General features: G+C 43.5%; 1 protein-coding gene across 2 annotated transcripts in view; it reads left to right on the top strand.

Annotated features, from left to right (window-relative positions):
• HPSE2 (heparanase 2 (inactive)) overlaps positions 1 to 19,750 on the top strand; it is a 2,071,112-nt gene that overhangs the window by 1,609,551 nt on the left and 441,811 nt on the right. For both annotated transcript variants that reach the window (XM_069239663.1, XM_069239662.1), the window contains one exon: positions 4,749 to 4,855. In XM_069239663.1, coding sequence (XP_069095764.1) covers positions 4,749 to 4,855 — 107 coding nt within the window. The remainder of the gene's footprint in view (positions 1 to 4,748; positions 4,856 to 19,750) is intronic.

Below are 19,750 nucleotides of genomic sequence, written 5' to 3'. Positions count from 1 at the left end.
CAAGCCACCCCCATTCCCTGAACACACAGACCCTGCTGCAGTGCTGGTGGTGACAATCCCTGAGGGGCACTGCACAGCACATGGTCCTGGACAGTGGTCCCGCCCACTTTCCTGAGAGAGGAGGATCACTGGTTGGTGCTGGGGGCAATGTCGGCCCTATGCCGCCCTGGATCACAGTACATAGCTGCATTCACAGACAATTCCAATGACACCTACTCTTCAATTTGTCACACTCCCCTGCTGGGCTCGCCGACTCTTCCTGATGTAACCCTGCAGACGGCCGATGCACTACTGTGATCCACCTGTGACCTTCAGACCTCTGCCAGGTGTGGGTGATGATGTAGTGGGAGATGGATAGGAGTGTTCCCCTCCTTTAATTTCCTTTTACACTTATCCTCCTTGCCTCTCCACCCATGTGAGCCACCTGTCCTTTCCGTGCCCCCGTCCCTCATTCCTTCCTGGGCCTTAGTGAAGTGCCGTACTCTGGTTCCCAACCCCACGGCTCCCCTGCCACCACTCCACCTGCATTTTCATTCATAGATGCTCTGCTTTGCATAAACACGGACTCCTGGGCCTGAGCGATCCAGTTAGCCACCACCGACACTGTATCATTCACTTATTGTTTGTAGTTTGGATGGAGGGCCATTTGCCCGCTGCCCTTTGTATTAATTCAATCCCCTCTCTGTCTTTGTCTCTCACAGACTATTGCTCTCCTTCCAATCATAATCCTTCAGTGAGAGCACAATTCATCCTCGAAGTTGCAGTCTCTCCACCCCTTCTGCTTCGGCCCCCTGTTCACTTCCTTCGCCATGCAACTGCTGCTTAGCAAATACAATTTACTCGCCTGGAACGGTGGGGACATTAAAACAACCAGTAAGCACTATATCTTGTTGTCCTACTTAAAGCGCAGGGAAATGTACTTTGGCTTCATGTAGGTATCTCACGTCACTGAGCCCTAAATAGGAATATAGGAGATAGGTAGGGCAAATAGGTATTTGCCCTTACTAGCTCCGCAGAGGAGATTAAGGATGCAATCTGACCCCTTGCCACTAATAACACCAAAGGCCCGGACGGTTTCCTGATCAAATTCTACCCGACCTTTTCAGATCTCCTCTGCCCCTACTTGTAGCAGTTATATAATACTGCTCTGGCATGCAGCCATCACCACTATCCCTCCAGCAAGGCACATTAATATCCATCCCCAAACCAAGAAGGAAGACCTGCAACATCTTCTCATACCGCCCACTAGCAATGTTCAATACAGACTACACAATTCTTAGCAAAATACTGCTAGACCGTTTAGCACCTCTAGTCCTGAAAGTTGTGCACATTGATCAGAACAGGTTTGTATCAGGCAGGAACATGTTCCTGAACCTTCGCAGGTTTTCAGACTCACAGAGGCAAGTCCAGAGCAGTGGCCCATGCATTCTACCTCATGTTAGACCCTGAAAAAGCTGAACTGGACCTACCTGTTTCACCTATTTACACCATAATCCAGATTAGGAGACTGCACATTTCAAATGATGTGGCTGCTTGACGATGCGAAGATGGCCCGAATTAGAATGGGGAGGTTCATCTCAGACTCTGCGCAGCTATATGGGTACTAAACAGGACTGCCCATTGTCCCCACTTTTATTTGCAGTTGCCATCAAACCGATTGTCATCTGCCTGAAAATGGGAGGGTTGAACTGTGGGATACCCCTGGGGGACAGAATCCATGCATTATCCTTGTAGGCACATGATATACTCATCTACATTCGAGATGGGAGGGCAAACCTCAGTAACATCACCACTACCCTTGCAGACTTTGCTGAGGGCTTCGGACTCCTGGTCAATTGGCAAAATTCCTGCCTCTTCTCACTGCCCCCTGAGACAGATAATTCAGGTGTAAACATGGGAGATGGGCCACTGCTCTGGCAGCTGCAAACGTTGAGGTACCTGGGGATTCAGATCTACCACGATGAAGACAACAATCTTGCCATAGCAGTGGCAGGCATATGCAGCTGAATCTTCTTCTGGTGAACCTTGCTGCACTCTAACCGTTAGAATAGCGCTCTCCAAAATTATTATTTTCCCTTACCCATTGTACTACTGTATCACTTTCTCCTTTATACTACCAGCATCCTTCTTCAGACTGCTAAATGCGTTGCTCAGGGGCCTCATTGGTGGGGGACCCTTGCAGAGTAGCATTAGCCAGATTTATCCTGCCTGCGGCACAGGGAAGCCTTGACAGTCCTATTAGGAGCACTGCTACTTAGCATCCCAGCTGCAGCGGGTAAGTCGTTGGGTAGCTGAATACCATCCACATGGCATGGCCTCAGCTCTTCCTCTCTGGATACTGACACGATTTCTGTGTTTATTCCATCATGCCAAGACTAAGGCGTCCACTGGCTCTCACCTCCTTTGTGTCATGTTTTGTGCTACCAAAGAGGCAAACTCATCACTAACTTCGTGCTATTTCCCCTTTTAAGCTACCCATGCCCTTCAGGTCCATTATCAGTGTCAATGTGCCTTTTGTTGATCTTGTCAACTACTGTAATATTCTGCGGGGGATATTCTGATGCATCATGCCCTTTTCTGTTTACTACACACCTCCTGGAACATCATGGACGTGGAAACTCCACCTCATGGCCTCTTACAACAGCTACATACTATGGGGAATGCCCACTGAAATGTCAGTTAGCTGTCAGGAGCCCTCTAGGATTATAGCCAAATACCGCTGACAGTTCTTCGTGAGAAGTTAGAGGTAGAGCGTCGATGACCGCTCATGAATGTGGAATGGAACAGGGTCCTGGCCATCCATCCACAGTCCTGCATGTCTCTAACTGCAAATTAATAATGCTTTATACTACACATAAGTTACCTCACTCCTTTGAAGATAAACCAGTATTTCACAGAGACAAATACACATTGTTCAAAACTCTATAGATGCAGATGTACAGCACATGTGGTGGGCGTGTGGCACACAGTCACAGTACTGGACCGAGGTCAACTCTCAACTTACATGGCTGTCTCAATGCCTCTACACACCAGGGGGACTTGCATTTTAGGCTGCTTCTTGCGCACTGAGAAACAGAAAGTGTAGGCACTCTTTTCAAACCTCGCCATGATCTTGCCAAAGCACAAACCCCTACCAGACGTGCAAGAAGACTGTCCAATACTTGGCTGCCTACTACCTTCCCCTCACCCCTGCAAAACACACTGGGGACATTACTGGAGGTTCCAAACAGCTGCAGTTAATTACACCAACATAATAACATGGTTCATAAAACATCCCACAAGTGGTCATTGGCCCATGTTACAACATTCCTTTTATGTCGAAGTTCTTGACTCCAGTCCTTCTATTTGGTCTGCTTGTCAACTGCTAATTTGCAAAACCTCATATGTGTTGTGACCCTCTGGGGGTTTCAGGCGGCTAGGCTTCCCTTGCTGTTAAGTCCCTGTGGGCACCTTCTGGCCTTGCTCAGCCTGCAAGTGCCTTGTCTGCCCGCCACTGCCCTCTCCACCAGTCATTGCTTGCACCCCTCATGCCCCTGCCGTTAAGTATCCCAAGGGAACTGTCAGAGTGACTCTTCCTCTTAGGCTACTGTGATACTATGGGCTATCTGGGTGTCTATCCTACTCCCCGGACCTCTTCAAGTATGGCTATGACGCCCACTCTGAGGTGTGGGTGGGTAGGTTGCTGTTCCGGTTCAACTGTGGTTCAAGAGGCCGCTTGTCCCCTTTTTGACCTTGGCCCCAGCCTGTTCGCTGCCTCGTGACTGGCGACTTTGACTAATGCACGGCAATCACTGTTGAGCCTGTTCCCAGGCTTTTTGACCTCCCGCCAAGATGGTGCCCGCCCTCAGGAGTAGTTTGCCATGGGGCTCCATCTGGTCCGACTTTGCCTCCCCAGCCCGCGCTCTTTATAACACACCACTGGATGGCCGAGAGCATGGAGCTCCACAAAGAGGTAGTCCAGGTTCTTTGGAATAATCCCATCACCATGGAATGGGATGCCTTGCTGCTCGGATTACCGAAGATGGCAGACTACAGTTCTGTTCATTCTTGACTGCACCCCATCTGCAGCTCATGCAGCATGCTGACACCTTCCCACTCATGGTGTGGAACAAACCCTTGCTTCTGCTTTCTGACATCTCAGACAAAGCCCACTGGCACTCAGGCCCTGACTGGACAAATCGGGCACTCATAAATGTCACAGCCACAAACTCTGCCTGGTGGATTGCTTGCACCTTCTTCATCCTGTTAAAAATCCTGCCCACCCTTCAGGCCCAGCCATATTGAACATGAGACGACAGTTGAATATCCCCTGGAATCTATGCCTAGCCTTCTCAGTCTGCCTCCTTATTCACCCCCTTTTGTTTTCTTAACCTGCATCCATGTTACCTTCCCTGGTTGTCTACAAGTGGTAAATGCCACTATCTTTGCAACACTCTCTTTGTAGCACCAGGTTATATGGTACCTGCTTGTTTTGTCTAGTGTTGAATGAAAAGAGAAAAAAAAACAATAAAAAAGTATTTAAAAAATACATACTGAAGAATACATAAATGTTGTATTTCTTGTGTAAGCTTGAAACTACTAAACGAATGTTATATATTTCGTGCCACAAGTCCTAAAGTCCTGTTTAATTAGCTATCCGATATTAAAGGAAAACTAAATGTCACTCCTTAACCAAATGTACTGTCACACGGTCACTGTCCAAAGTGCATTAAAAAACATTAATGAAAGTCCTTTTCTTCTGTGAACAGGTGGTGAACACATACACACCTGGGAAGAAGATGTGGCTTGGGGGAGTTGGGACGGCCTGGGCTAGAGGCACCAACCATCTTTCCAATACATATGCTGCAGGATTCTTGTGAGTTATAGAGCCATAACTATTACAAAGTTATAAGGTTACATTCTTTGAATTCTGTATGAGAAGTTAGGCATGTATTACAGTGTACATGCTCCAAACACATCCCGCAAAATGAAAGCACAGAGCCCACTATACCTTTAATTTTAAACACAAATGTTCAAATTCCTAATGCAGAGCCGTAAAAAACATACACATCACATCAAACTCTGCACTTCACGTGTGTCAGTAAAATTATGACATTTACATTCTATAATATGATCCTTGAATGGGTTTTATTTCTTTCTTCAGAAGTGTTGCTATACTAGTTCTTCTAGCTTGTAGTTTTCTATCTCATATTTCTAAGCAATCGCAGCACAAATTCCAAGCAGTACATTTCTGGGGTGGTCGCTTATAGAGTGCTAATCATATCGTTTTGCTCCTTGCCTCCTAAACTGCTCCACTGAGGGTGCTGAAGATTTGAAAATATTTTCCCTAATGCTATCTCACTAATTCCACTGATCAAGGATTTAAAGTAATCTTGATCCGTCCATAGTGGGTCCGATTCACAAATATTTTGCTCTGAGGTATTCTTGTTGCATCTTTACTTACTTCTTCAGTCCAAGAGTTAGCCATGAATGCTACATTCTTACTCCTGGAATTCTGGAGTAAGTCAGGAGCTCTACAAGTGTAAGACACATGGACTTGTAGAAAAATCTTTGAGAATCAGTCCTGAATATTTTTGGGAGGTTCAGTAAAGAGACAATGCACACAATATGCCCCTCTTGACTTGACATAAAATCAAAGTTCCAAGTTGTGCGAGAAGATTGCACTCCTGCTTTCTTTTCCCCGCACACTTTTCACCAAGAAAATCATGGTGAAGTTGTCACTTGAAAAACAAACTGAAAGGTGGAAATTACCTGTAAGATCCAGTAGATAAATACTGGTTACAGTGACTCTTTCCCAGGTGACAACTCTGAAAGATCCTGTAAATCTGCATTCCAGAATCAGCGGTTCTCTTATTAGTGTTGTGCGAAAATTGCATTACTGGAAAAAAGGCCTTAGACGAAGAAATGTACTGTCATAAATTGATTTACGCCCTCATTCGAAGTACAGATGCTGTGAAGATTGACAACTCGTGGATGCACAATTGCAGGGCCAAGGGCCGTGTATGTTGTCCACTAAAAGATGTACAATATATGGTAGTATAAATGAATTGGCATCAATTCCTATAATTGTAATTGTATTTACATAGCCCTTACTACCCCTGACGAGGCATTGAAGTGCTCTTCGGTGAGTAGCACACTACTCCAGAACCAAAAAGGATTAGTGGTGGATTAGTATAGGGAAATATGAGTACAGTATTAGTATTAGTAATAGTATAATGGGGTATAAGTTAATTTGAACAAAGGACATGAGAGTATGTTAGTTGAATTGAATAGAATAATAGAGGGATAGAGTAGGGAAGAATCCAGAAGTGTTGTTTGGGAGATCATAGTAGTAAGATGGGGTTTGGGATGAGTACAGGAGAGGTGGAGGATGGAAGAGTCTGTAGAAACGGATTAGGGAGATCATAGTAGAAAAGTGGGGCTTGGGATGAGTCAAAGGAAAGATAAATGAGGGAGAATTTAGTAGGGTTGTTTGGGAGGACATAGTAGTAAACTGAGGTTTGGCGTGAGCTAGGAGGGGTACAGGAGGGAAGAGTATAGGAGGGTTATTTTAGAGATCATAGTAGTAGAATGAGTTTGGGATGAGTCAGATGGTGGAGCTAGATTGATAGAGGTATAGGGTGATGGTGAGACAGAGTAAAGCTTTCAAGAGGGTAATTTCTTTTTCCTCCTGTACAGTAGGACCAAAGTAGTAAATATGTAGATACATGATTACATAGTAAGGGAATATATGTGTAAGGAATATAATATATTGCGATTTAAAGTTGTATCATGTAAACACAAACTTTCAAGAGTTGCAGTATTTGAAGTTAATTTATTTGTGTACTTTTATAACATTATTTTATCTTTCCTCAATGTTTAAATGTTAAAATGCTTGTAGATAAATAGTTAGGATATTATATACCTATTGGTATAGATAAAAATAAAAACAGGCTCACAAGCATCTAATCAAACAACTTACATAGAAACAATGCAATCAATCAATCAATCAATCAATAATTTATAAAGCGCGCTATGTACCCGTTAGGGTTTCGAGGCGCTGGGGGTGGGGGGTGCTGCTATCGTTCGAAGAGCCATGTTTTGAGGAGTCTCCTGAAGGTGAGGAGGTCCTGGGTCTGGCGTAGTGAGGTTGGGAGTGCATTCCAGGTCTTGGCGGCGAGGTAGGAGAAGGATCTGCCGCCAGAGGTCTTGCGCTGGATTCGGGGGACGATGGTGAGGGCAAGGTTGGCAGAGCGTAGTTGACGTGAGGGAACGTAGAAGTTGAGTCTGGTGTTCAGGTAGGTGGGTCCGGTGTCGTGTAGAGCCTTGTGTGCGTGGGTGAGGAATTTAAAGGTGATCCTCTTGTCCACGGGGAGCCAGTGGAGGTCCCTCAGGTGAGGGGAGATGTGACATCGGCGGGGTATGTTGAGGATCAGGCGGGCGGATGCGTTCTGGATGCGTTGGAGTCGTTTGATGTCTTTAGTTGGGATGCCTGTGTAGAGTGCGTTGCCGTAGTCGAGTCTGCTACTGACGAGGGCTTGGGTTACCGTCTTTCTGGTTCCTGTTGGAATCCACTTGAAGATCCTGCGGAGCATACGGAGGGTGTTAAAACAGGAGGATGAGACTGCGTTGACCTGTTTGGACATGGTGAGGGCGGAGTCGAGGATGAAGCCGAGATTTCGTGCGTGGTTGGCTGGGGTGGGTGGAGGGCCCAGGGCGGTGGGCCACCACGAGTCGTTCCTGGCCGAGGGGGTGCGCCCGAGGATGAGGACTTCCGTCTTGTCGGAGTTAATTTTTAGGCGGCTGTTGCTCATCCATTCGGCGATGGATTTCAGTCCCTAGTGAAGGTTGGCTTTGGCGGTGTGAGGATCTTTGGTCAGGGAGAGGACGAGCTGGGTGTCGTCGGCGTAGGAGAGGATGCTGAGGTTGTGCTGGCGGGCCAGTTGTGCGAGGGGGGCCATGTAGACGTTGAATAGCGTTGGGCTTAGTGAGGAGCCTTGGGGGACGCCGCAGATGAGGTTGGTGGCTTTGGAGTGGAAAGGTGAGAGTCGGACCCTCTGGGTTCTGCCGGAGAGAAAGGAGGAGATCCAGTTGAGGGCTTTGTCTTGGATGCCGGCTTCGTGTAGACAGGTTAGTAGGGTGCGGTGGCAGACTGTATCGAAGGCGGCTGCTAGGTCTAAGAGGATCAGGGCTGAGGTTTCGCCGTTGTCCATTTGTAGTCTGATGTCATCTGTGGCGGCGAGGAGTGCAGTCTCTGTGCTGTGGTTTCGTCTGAACCCGGATTGGGAGGGGTCTAAGATGGAGTTGTCTTCAAGGTAGTGGGCGAGCTGTGTGTTGACGATCTTCTCAATGACTTTCGCTAGGAAAGGGAGGAGGGAGATTGGTCGGAAGTTTTTGAGATTGTTGAGGTCAGCCTTAGGTTTCTTGAGGAGAGGTTGGATTTCTGCGTGCTTCCAGCTGTCCGGGAAGGTAGCGGTGTTGAAGGAAAGGTTGATGATCTTGCGGAGTATGGGGGCGATGGCGACGTCGGCTTTGTTGAAAACGTGATGTGGGCAGGGGTCAGAGGGAGATCCTGAGTGGATGGAGTTCATGGTTTTTAGGGTTTTGGCGTCGTCTACTTGGGTCCAGGTGATGATGTGGTCGGCGTAGGAGGAGTTGTTGGGGTGGGGTCTGGCGGAGGTGAGGTGTTGAAGCTGTTGTGGATGGCTGCGATTTTCTGGTAGAAGAAGGTGGAGAGATCGTCGCAGAGTTTCTGGGATGGAGGGATGTTCGATGGCGTGCTTTCGTGCGGAGCGTGTGTTGAGGAGGATGCAGTGCAGGTGGTTTGTGTTGGTTGTTGCTGGCTTCGTTGTTCTGTTGCAGGTGAAGTTGCAGGTGCGGGAGGAAAAAGGCCCTTTGGTGTGCTTTGGGCTGGCCTGGAAGCACTCTGTGGAGGGGCCAGGGTTGAAGGCGAGGAGTTCGCTGGCCGAGTAACGAAGGCATGGGGCGCGGGGCGCGAGGACCGGGGGGGTGGCGCTGGGCGCGGTCCAGGCGCGGACGGGCGCAGACGGGCATGCCATTAAGAAGGGAGGGGGAAGGGAGGGGGGAGGGAGGAGCAGCTGGGAGGTGGGAGGTGGGAGGGAGCGGCGAATGGGGGTGCGAGGGGGGCGGGGCCGCAGGGAGGCAGCGGCAGGGAGAGAACTGCAAGGGGGAGCGCCCAAGGGGCAAAAACAAGAAAAACAAGGCGCAAAAAAGTCAGGCACAATTTGAAAAACAGTCACAAAAATACACTAATGGCACAAAATACAATCGGGGTACAGCAATCAGAGGGGCACAACGGGGGCAGATGCGCAGGAGGCAAGGCGCTTGAAAAAACAAAGGCAATGACCTATGAACATGTCAAGCGTAGAATAATATAGATATATATGCATTCATACATACACATATGCATAGTATATATATATATATATATATATATATATATATATATATATATATATATATATATATATATGCATTCATACATTTAACTGTAGGTAAAATATACATTTGTTAAACAGGCCTTAAGACTATGTATATATTTTAAGATAAAATAGTTATTATACATAGTTGTATAAAGAAATACACATATTTAGACATATACATATCAGATTATAAAATGTTTACATACACAGGGATATTGACTGCATTGCTGTTTGAGTATGATGGTTATGTAGGAAAGAGCCAACTCTTGAGTAGATAAGACAAGATAGTTATTCATGGATCTTATATTTGGGGGTGATGAATTCCATAGTTTGGCCACTTGAACAGAGCAAGATGTACCACCTATTGTATGTTTCTTGTATGATGGTGTTTTGAGGTGGGGTGCCAATCTTGAGCGGAGGTTTCTTTGTTGAATGTATTTGGTGATTTTATTCCTGATAAAAAAGAGGTCCTGTTCCATGTATTGCTTTGTGGGTGATACAAAGCAGCTTGAACCTGGATTTTCTGGCAACTGTTAACCAATCTAGGGACCTCAATACAGGGGAGTTGTGGGCTTGTGGCTTTACATATAGGAGTAGTCTGGCAGTCGAGTTCTGAATGTGTTGTAGTTTTTTCATAGTAGTTAGAGATGATTCATGGTAGAGGCCATTGGCGTAGTCCAGTTTTGATAGTACAAGAGAGATAGTAGTCTGCACCTTTATGTGGAAATTCGAGGTTGGGGAAGCTGCGTCACAGAGTTTTCATGGTGATGAAGCTTGATCTTGCTAATTTTGCTAGTTTCAGGAATATTTGTGTGTCAACTGCATAGTTGTAGCATGTGAGTTGAAATTCATTGATAATTGCGAGCAATTACATCATATCGATGTTGAAAAGCATGGATGGGGTGATTGCGCCTTGAGGGTTTCGTGCTTTTGTGAAGTAGGGTTTGGATGAGAAAGCCTGCTTCGTACAGTCTTTGTATTAGGGTGTCATGGTCAACTGTGTCAAACACAGCTGAGAGGTCCAGGATAAGTAGTGCAGCAACTCTATTGTGGTATATTGTGTTTTCAAGATCATACCAGATGGCAATGAGGGCAGATTAGTCCCTCTTCCTGGGCAGAATTCAGTTTGGTAGTCCAAACGTATGGAGTTATTTTTAATGAATTGTGACATCTGGGTGAAAGCTGTTCTTTCTATCAGTTTGCCCAGGAAAGGTCCATTTGTAATTGGTCTGTAGTTGTTAGGGTCATACTAGTCCAGGCTTGTTTTCTTTAATAATGGGCTTATGTATGCCTTTTTAAGGTCTTCAGGAAAGATTCCCGAAGTTAAAGAATTTGTCTTACTGGTGTGGCAACAGGTAGATAAAAGAACGTTCTTGAAGATGTGTGGTGGACAAGGATCAGAAGGGCAACCGTAAGCCCTGCTTGATTTGACCAAATCCATAAATTCACTTTGTGATATTTGTTTGAAGGAGTGGAGAGGCTGGGTTGGCTTACTCTTGGAGAGGATATTTGGAAAAAGGTTAGTGCTGGTGGTTTTCCTCTGTTTTAAATAGGAGTCCAATGTGTTTGCCTTGGTTGTGTAATGATTTGCCAGTCTGTCTGTGAAATCATGAGTAATGGGATGAGTTCCTTCCATTCACTTAGGTTGTCGAAATTTGTTGAGAAGTTTATAAAATTCGTTATTTTCAGATATAGCATTTTGAATTCTGTCTGCGTAGTACCTTTTTTAGCTTTTTTGATTGATGATTTGTATGTCCGGTTAAGTTTGCGTAGCTGAAGTTTGTCTTTTCAGCCAGGTTTGTTGCAGCCTATTTGTCAGATGTTGTGTGGGAATAAGTCAACAAGATTTCAACGGAGTGGGGTACCAACACGGTAAGGGGTTGTCCCATAACTAGGCTCTCACATCCTTCAATGCTGACACCTACTGCTGCTACAGCTTTAAAGCAACCAGGCAGTCCTGCGGCTATGAGATCAAGAATAGCAGAAAAATAAGCCACAGGTCTTTGAGCATCCCCTTGCATGTGTGTAAGCATTGAAAGAAAGTGGGAAAGCTTTATTGTAATCAGGCATTCCTAGTGCTGGGGCATGACAGAGACTCTCTTTCAGCTTAGGAATCTTTGTCTCAGGGTACATCAGGCACATCCTTGTGTGTCAGCCTTTGTAAAGGCTTGGTTACTAGGAAAAGTTGGGTATCAGCTGTGGATAGTAATCCACCATTCCCATAAACATCCTGACTTCTTTTTATGTATATTGCAGATTCATTTTTAGAATTGCAGAGGTATTTTCATGTGACCACTTCCTTCTCAATATCCCTTCTCAGGGTTGTGTCCCAGGTACGGGACCACCCTTTGACAATATTATAATTTACTTGGGGACACATTATGTCCATTTCCAGCCAAGTGTTTCAGTAACACAATACTGGTTTGTCTACAGGCCTCTATGGTATCCAAAGTCACCAAAAAATCGTCGATGTGTTGGACTAGGACAGACTTATAGGGCATTTCCAAAGATGCAACATTCTTCTTGAGAATGTGATCAAAGATTGAGGGTCTCTCTATACACCCTAGTGGAACTCAGCAGAATGCTAAAGTGTGGTTCTATTGCCAGAAGGTGAAAAGTTACTGAATGCCTTCATAGAAGGGTATAGGGAAGAAGGTCTGACACCAATTGACCACAGTGAACTACTCAACCTCACATGGAATTTGAAATAGTATACATCAGGATTCGGTACCACAGGACAACAGGGGATAACAATGTTAATAATCTTCCTAAGAACCTTAATTATCTGGTATTTACTGCAAGGTTTCTGCTGCCACATAATGGGTGAGTTACATCGACTTCCCATTATCTCCTTCATAATACCTTGTTGTATCATTGATCGCTGGAGTATTCACAACTATTGTTTCAGGTGTTAAATTGTGCTGAAGTGTTCTAGGGTTCTCAGCATTGGGTTGGACACTTGTTCTGCTAGGTTTAACTCCTTTATTGAGATCTATCTCCTTTCCTGAAAAGTCCCAGACTTCAGGCTTCACTCTATCTGATTATAGAACATCTGTAGTCAATAGTCGTTGCCAGTCTGAAGTCAATATCTTCATCATAGGTCTGAAATTCTACACCTTTCAGCGTGCAATATATGGTGCGGTTTCATTTATACAGCAGATCACATCCCAAGAGATTTACTTGACTAGAGTCAGACACCACAAACTGGTGGCTCCCTCCCTTCAAATGACCCTATTTTAACTGGAACTTCTTTGGTAACATGGTTTGTCATTTTTGTATTAGCAACTCCTACAACTTTGATTCTTTTTCCTGACAGGTGAATGTTTGACACTTCCAATGTTCTAACAGTAGAAAGGTTAGCACTGGCTTCAATGAGGGATGACACAGGATGGCTATTCACTTTATCTTCCACGAATGGACCACTCCGGTCTACCTCTAAGACTGCACCAATAATGCAGTCTTCCTCCCTCTTCAGGCACCGCCAATGTGACTGGTCAGAGCTATAGCCCTTTAATGAGTCAAACATAGGGGACTGTGTTCCTGTGAACTAGCACCATTTTGGGATCTCGGTGTATTAAACGTTATTCCCTTCTCTTGGGCTCTTGCTTGAAATACTCTGTTGTGAGTTCCAAATGGACACAGGAGAATTTTGAGGTAATGGGGGAGGCTTCTCTATAGAAGTGAGTTCTGAAGTGCCTGACGTCGAAGACACAGAGATGGTATAAGATGGGGCTGTCTTAGTCGGGACTAGAGGAGTTTTTCCCATCAGTCCCCAGGTCAGAGGCACCGGAACATTATTTGGAGTACACACTCCAGTCTGGTACAGTCAAGAAATGTCTTGGTCCCCCAGATGATTTTGGATATGCGCAAGAACTGTGGGACCAATGGTGACAGGCACAGTTATTGTATCAGGAGCATTTGGAACCAGGAGTTCGGAGGGGCATGCATCCCTGAAATGTCTCCCATTCGGATCTAATTTAAATTTATAGGGGCTGTGGCACCTTCAGGACTTCTACCTGTGACAGCACCAACTGTCAGACAGGGCAACAATATAAGTTGGTGGACGAGATGTCATTAATACATCCAAAAAAATCAGCACTAGAATTGCTGTCATCTGCAGAACCCTAAGTTGCATCTGTCTCTTCCTCTCTTTTAACCTTTTTCATCTTCTGGGGTTCCTCATCTATCAATACAGAGTACAGCCTAGTTCCTTCAATTATTTCTGTTCACCACTTTTGTTGCTGTCTATTCCACTTAGCGTCAGCCTATTTACGTACTGCTCTCTTGGCTATATCTTGGCATATCTCCCTATCTTTAGCATGGGCAGCACACTCCCAAGCATTAAGTGCTCGATATTGTGGTGGTCTAAGGAGTTGCTTCATCTCGTTCAATATCCTTCTCAAATTCTCAATAATTCTCAAGTTCAATGTGCCTTATTGAGGAAATCTCAATGCACCTTTATTATCTGTGATCATATGCCACTGGCTCAACCAAATGCACATGTGGAGCCCCACATTTAAGGCCATATAACGACCTGCTGTGCCTTCCGGTGGCGCCTCCTCATCTTCTTGAATGGGAACCCTCACATTTCCTCATATCATATCTCTAATAGCTCTAAAATACTTCATGTTTCCAAAGATTTTAACAGTCAAAGAACAAGAAAGTGGCAGTCCTTACCCAACCACAGTTAAGTATTATCCAGCACTAGTAACCAATCTCAGTGTGGCACCTTCTGCCTGATTTAAGAATCAATAGCAGTGCAGCACCTACACTTACAATCCAATCCCAAAGCAGCACACTATGATGCAATTCTCACTCCTTACAGTGGTTCATTCTCCTTTATATTCTTTACAATCGTACCCTCTCACAACACTAAGCAAACACGATAATTAAACTTTTGTCTGCTCCACTAAGGAATTCAGAGTATTCAGCCACACAAGAATTAGTCAGGAGTCAAGCTTTCTGGCTCACTCACACACAGATGAAGTCTCGGCCAGCGGGAAATCACCTTGACTAATGCAGTTTGTTCTTTGAGCAATGGGATATACCATTACCAATCACTGTTAATATTCTCAGAAAAAAGTTATAGTTCCATATCTCAATTGTGGAGCAGATGAAACCTCCCGAATGATACCACAAAACATAGCAGACAGACTATTCCACAATATTCATATCTATCCCGGAAACCTAGACTATGACAAGCCTTAAAACAACTTCAGCTACTCAACATTTAGCATATCTACAGCTATGCCACACCTCAAACCATCATCACACGACAACCCATAATGTCAGCACCACACCATAAGCTTGTCATACACTGTTGCAACATGCGACCCTATTAATACTCACTCTTCATTGTTAATACACTTCCTTCCAAACCACTGGAACTCCACTAATCTTCCAAACTAGGCCATTAACTTTTTGAAAGACTTGGACTGGTCTTGGGCCACTCAGGAATTTATCCAAAGGTTTTCTAGCTCCCTACCCTTCAGTGACTAGCTATCAGGCTGTCACCACCTGATAAAGCATGAATACCTGACCTCAATCTCTTAGTGAAATTATCAAACAAATTTCCCTATTGGTCATATAGACCATTGATAGGTGACTTGAAGAGTTGTAAGGGAGCCAAGATCAGAAATACATTTCCATTTCTGTGAAGCTATTTTGACCCTCAATGAAGACCAAGAACCATTTAAATTAACCATAAAAGTTTATTTTAGAACATTAATCTAGCCATTGTATATACAAAGCAGGAACGGATGTAAAAGATATAGCTGCACAGTCTTTAGACCAAAATGTGCCAGTAAATTAAGTCATAAAAAGTGAGATACAAAATAGTAAGAGCCACAATGCAAAGGGAACAGATTTGCACACTCAGGTGTTCCCTAAAGAAACTTTTCCTTTCTAGTCTAAACATGTGCTAGGACAAAGACTCTCTAGAAGAGATTTCTACAGGGGAAGCACAGAAGGTGTCAGCATAAGTTTGATATTCAGTAGAAGTTGAAGGAAATGGGAAGAGTGCTCAGCATAAAGCTTTACATTCAGAGCACCCCAACAGAGAGAATCAGTTCCCTCTGGATGTCAGGTTGAAGTCTGCCGAACTGACTATGAAACACCAATTAAAAGCACAACAGTTGCCAGAACATCTATGTCTCATTCCCACCACTGACAGCCAATTTCATAACTGCATTTGAGGAGAGTCATCATAGTCCTTAAGGCCCCATCTTCACACAATTAGATCAAGATCTGTTGGCCTAGAATGTTCTGCCGCCTGTTACACTGAGAACAAGAAGCTTTCTCTCACCAACATTGCTCCGTAATCTTTGCCAACTTTCTTCTCCCGGGCCTTACTATTAGCAGCCTAATACATAACAATAAACCTTTCTTTAGCTAATGAAAAGCACAATATCACACCTGCAGTGGAAAGATAACAGCATACTGGCAGTGGTATAGCAAAGATTTTCAGTTAAGGTCTAATGTCAAGCTAAGATAACTCAACAATCAAAATGGATGCATTTTACAGTATTATTAATCAGTGCAAAGCAAACAATCGTTATCCAAAGTGAAGGTGTAATTAATATGATATCAGTCTGTTGATTCATCTAATGCACTTACGTGTGTACTCTAAGTAATTTAAGTATTTACCTACTATTAATCCATTGAGTTGTACTCCACATGTTAATGAAGTTAAACAACACTTTAAATATAAATGTCGTATACAAGCATACAAATGTACATACATGATGTATACAGGATGGAGCCTAAAATTACGCTGTTTAGCTTGGCTATTGCTGTTCAGATATTCGATTAATTTAATCAACTTTCTGGCCATTGAATGAATAGATCCAAATAATTTCTGTTACTCTTATTGAATGAAATTTAATGGGACTACATACAGGTGAGAGAAGTGGAATGCAGTCAGCTCCGGACGCTAATAAATTTCTGGGTGTCAGAGTACACAGAGATACAAATGGTGTATTGGGTAGAAACTATACATGCTTCTAGACTGCACTATGTAGATTATTAAAATTATGGAACCATTTCCCAGTGTCAGTAGTGGAGTAGTGGATCCTTTAGCCTTAACCAAAATAGTGGTCCTTCCAAGACTTCTTTACTATTTCACACCATCCTCATGCTACTTCCCTACAAATTCTTCAACAAATGTAATACATTGATAACAGCTATAGTATGGGGGCAATAATAGTAGGAGGGTGGCTAATACAAAATCATGCTCCCAATGTTGGAGTGGAGGCTTGGAGTGCCAGAACTAGAACACTAGTAACTAGAAGTGCAACTGTAAAGGATAGTCAAATGAATGATAGATTCCAACCCCCCCAAGGCCATATCTATTAATAAAGCACTGCCATTGACCACAATGGTCTCAGTTACCTGGGGTAAACCCACCAAATTGTAGAAGCTACATGAACTAAACTATTTTGTAAGAGATTGTTAGTATCTGCATGGCGGGAAGGTGGAAATTAAAACATTGTATATGCCTAAACTCCAGCTTTGGATTGCTGGTCAGCTGGAGGAATTAAGGTCAGCAGTGTCGAAAACAACCTGAAATGCTATTGGAATCATCAAAATAGGGGAAACATATGGAGGTGAAGTTTTGAAGTTGTTTGAGGAGCTATGAAGGAAATATGATCTACCGGCAGGCCAACTTATGTTATGATAGACTTGTTCATGTGATAAGTCGGCTATAAAAGGGCAAGACTGTTAAATTCCCCATTGGTAAGGCACAGAATTTACTACTCATTATGGGATCCGGACACAAATCAGCAACTTAAATGAACCATTACAGAGGAAATTAAGGTAAATATTTGGAACTACAAACTTAAATGGAAAAAAATATTCAGGCTAGCCTTTAGTTTCAGGTACACACAGTTTAGTTATTTGCACCAAACCTTTCTAACTCTTAAGAAGCTACACCAAACTGATTCATATATACACAGTACCAGGACCATGTGTGGGGAAGAGGATTTTTTTTACTTCCATGTGGAATGATAGTGTCTGAAAGTAACTGACAATTGGATGCCTTTAAGAACAATACTCTGATTTGATTAGTAGCACAATCTATATCAACCTGTAATGTTCTTATTAGGAGAAGTTCCAAGTCTCAGGAAAGCTAGAGTAGAATATAAATGCTATTGTGCTTAATATCAGGTTTGAAAGGCTGAGCACAGTAGGTATATGAGAATGCTAAGTATTTACTGAAACAGTAAAAGAGATTGAAGTAGAAAGGGACAGAATGTATATATATATATATATATATATATATATATATATATGTAAATACATTATGTTGATTCACAGTTTATTTTTTCTTTGATGTCTGTATTGCTGAACAATTCTCTGGTTGAAAATATATGACCGCAATAAAGCTATGCACTAGTTGTAAAATGTCAATAAGATATTTTTTAAAGTGTGGAGACGGGAGGGCTATGGTAGTATTAAGTCTGTAGTAATGCAAGCCTCAGCCTCTGAATGTAAATGTGGTGATGTGCTAGCATTGTGTGATAATTGTGTTTTGTGTGAATATGAGGTGTATAATGTGGTATGTAGTGTGATTGTGTGGTACAGAAAGTTGCAGGTTATGTTGTTGTTTGATGTGTTGTGATCTTATGTGATGATGTCCAGTGGGTGGGCTTATGGAAGTGTAATGAGAGTGCACAGTTTGGAGAAAAGTGTGCATGGCGATGGAGTTGTGATGTGGTAGAGTGAGTGATGAAATAGGCATATACAGATGAGAGTTAGCAGATTATGCTGGGGGGAGCATGGTGCAAGGTAGGTATGGAATATGGAATGTTGAATGGAACATTGAAGGATGCAAGGAGAAAGTCTAGGTCTGCAAAGGGCATTATAGGATTGAGTGGTAAGGTGTGGAGTAAGCGAAGTAAAGCAAATGTTGTACCTATGACTGTTAGTTGGGAGGGAGGCTTTAAGAGGCTAGGGACTGCTTTAGTGTAAAGAGTTGACAATTTGTGATTGGGATCAGGGAGGAACTATTGAGAATGAGCAAAGGAAAGTGAATCAAACATCACATATAGAACTATAAATGGGTAACTGTGAATAATGGATACTTGTCAGTGATGCATTATGAGTGACATCAAACTGACCACAAGAGCTTTGCTCTCGTTATTTATGATGCCACTCAAAACCCCAAGGATATGAAGACTATTTGTGAGTATGTCAGGCAGTTGAGCACCATCCACTATGAGCATATTGTTATATCATAGTTATAGCATGATCAAGTGATCCTAATGGTCCACCTACCTTCCTGCTGCAGTGAAATGCTGCCAGCCTTAACACTTTTTGGAACCCAACCCAAAGAGGTCCTTAATAGACAATAACCTCTCTTTCTATGCCAAGGCTGTTCCAGCAGTGTTTTGAATGCAATGTCCATCATACACTTTTTCAGAGTCTTCCATCACTTTCTAACATCCTTCAATTCTTGAGGGTATGTGGCAACAGCATTCAGCTTTATGGTGATCTAAAGCAAAATATTTGACTAAGCTTTAGGTGTTGGCTTGGTTCGTAGGTGCAAAATAGCCAAACCTCTGCCTTCATCATCTCCTCAGGTAGGACTGCCAACTCTGGATATGAGAAGTTCATTTGATTTTATCAACTGGAAGTTGTGGCAGTCATGGTGGACTGTAGGTGGTATTAATGGTCCAATGATGCTTACTCAAGTCGTGCTGGTGGACAGAAATGGCTTGTAATTTCTGTTTTGAAATCTTCACAGAGTGACCTCAGTGGTTTCTCATGTAGCATGTATAACAGTGTTCCAGAGGAAAGGGATGTTCTTGCATGCATGGTTTTGTGCAGGCACATAAAGCACGTGGTTTTAGTGCATATGCAGTTATAGCACAGAATAAGTCTACAGATTTAAGGCATAAAGTAACCCCAAACCCGTGTTATATTTGATCTCTTATGCAGTTCACTATATAGGTACTGGCCATTGCTGTTGTCTAATGCAATTTTTGAGGAACTGCCCAGCCCTTTTCTAAAGGGTCCAACATGACAACATGTCCAACATGAAACTGTTGGGAAAACCACAAATCGGCCCTGCAAAAATGTTCAACCTAGCCCTACACTATAGTAGTCTAAAACTAGAAAAGGGCCTTATGAGTTTGGATAAATAAATGCAGCTTATCCTGGTCTCAGTATTGCAACACACCACAATTAGCAGCACCCTTCACTGGAAACATTTTGGCCCATTTGGGCATTTGGAAGGTGACCCAACACATCCTTCACCTAACACCTACATTTTAAAGTTGTAAGACAGTACATCAAGCTCCAGACTCTCAAGTTGTCAGACAAAATAA

This window comes from Pleurodeles waltl, chromosome 6 (assembly GCF_031143425.1).
Source record: "Pleurodeles waltl isolate 20211129_DDA chromosome 6, aPleWal1.hap1.20221129, whole genome shotgun sequence".
NCBI lineage: Eukaryota > Metazoa > Chordata > Amphibia > Caudata > Salamandridae > Pleurodeles > Pleurodeles waltl.
Note: the sequence above shows the minus strand (reverse complement) of the source record. Positions and strands in the feature narration are given on the sequence as shown.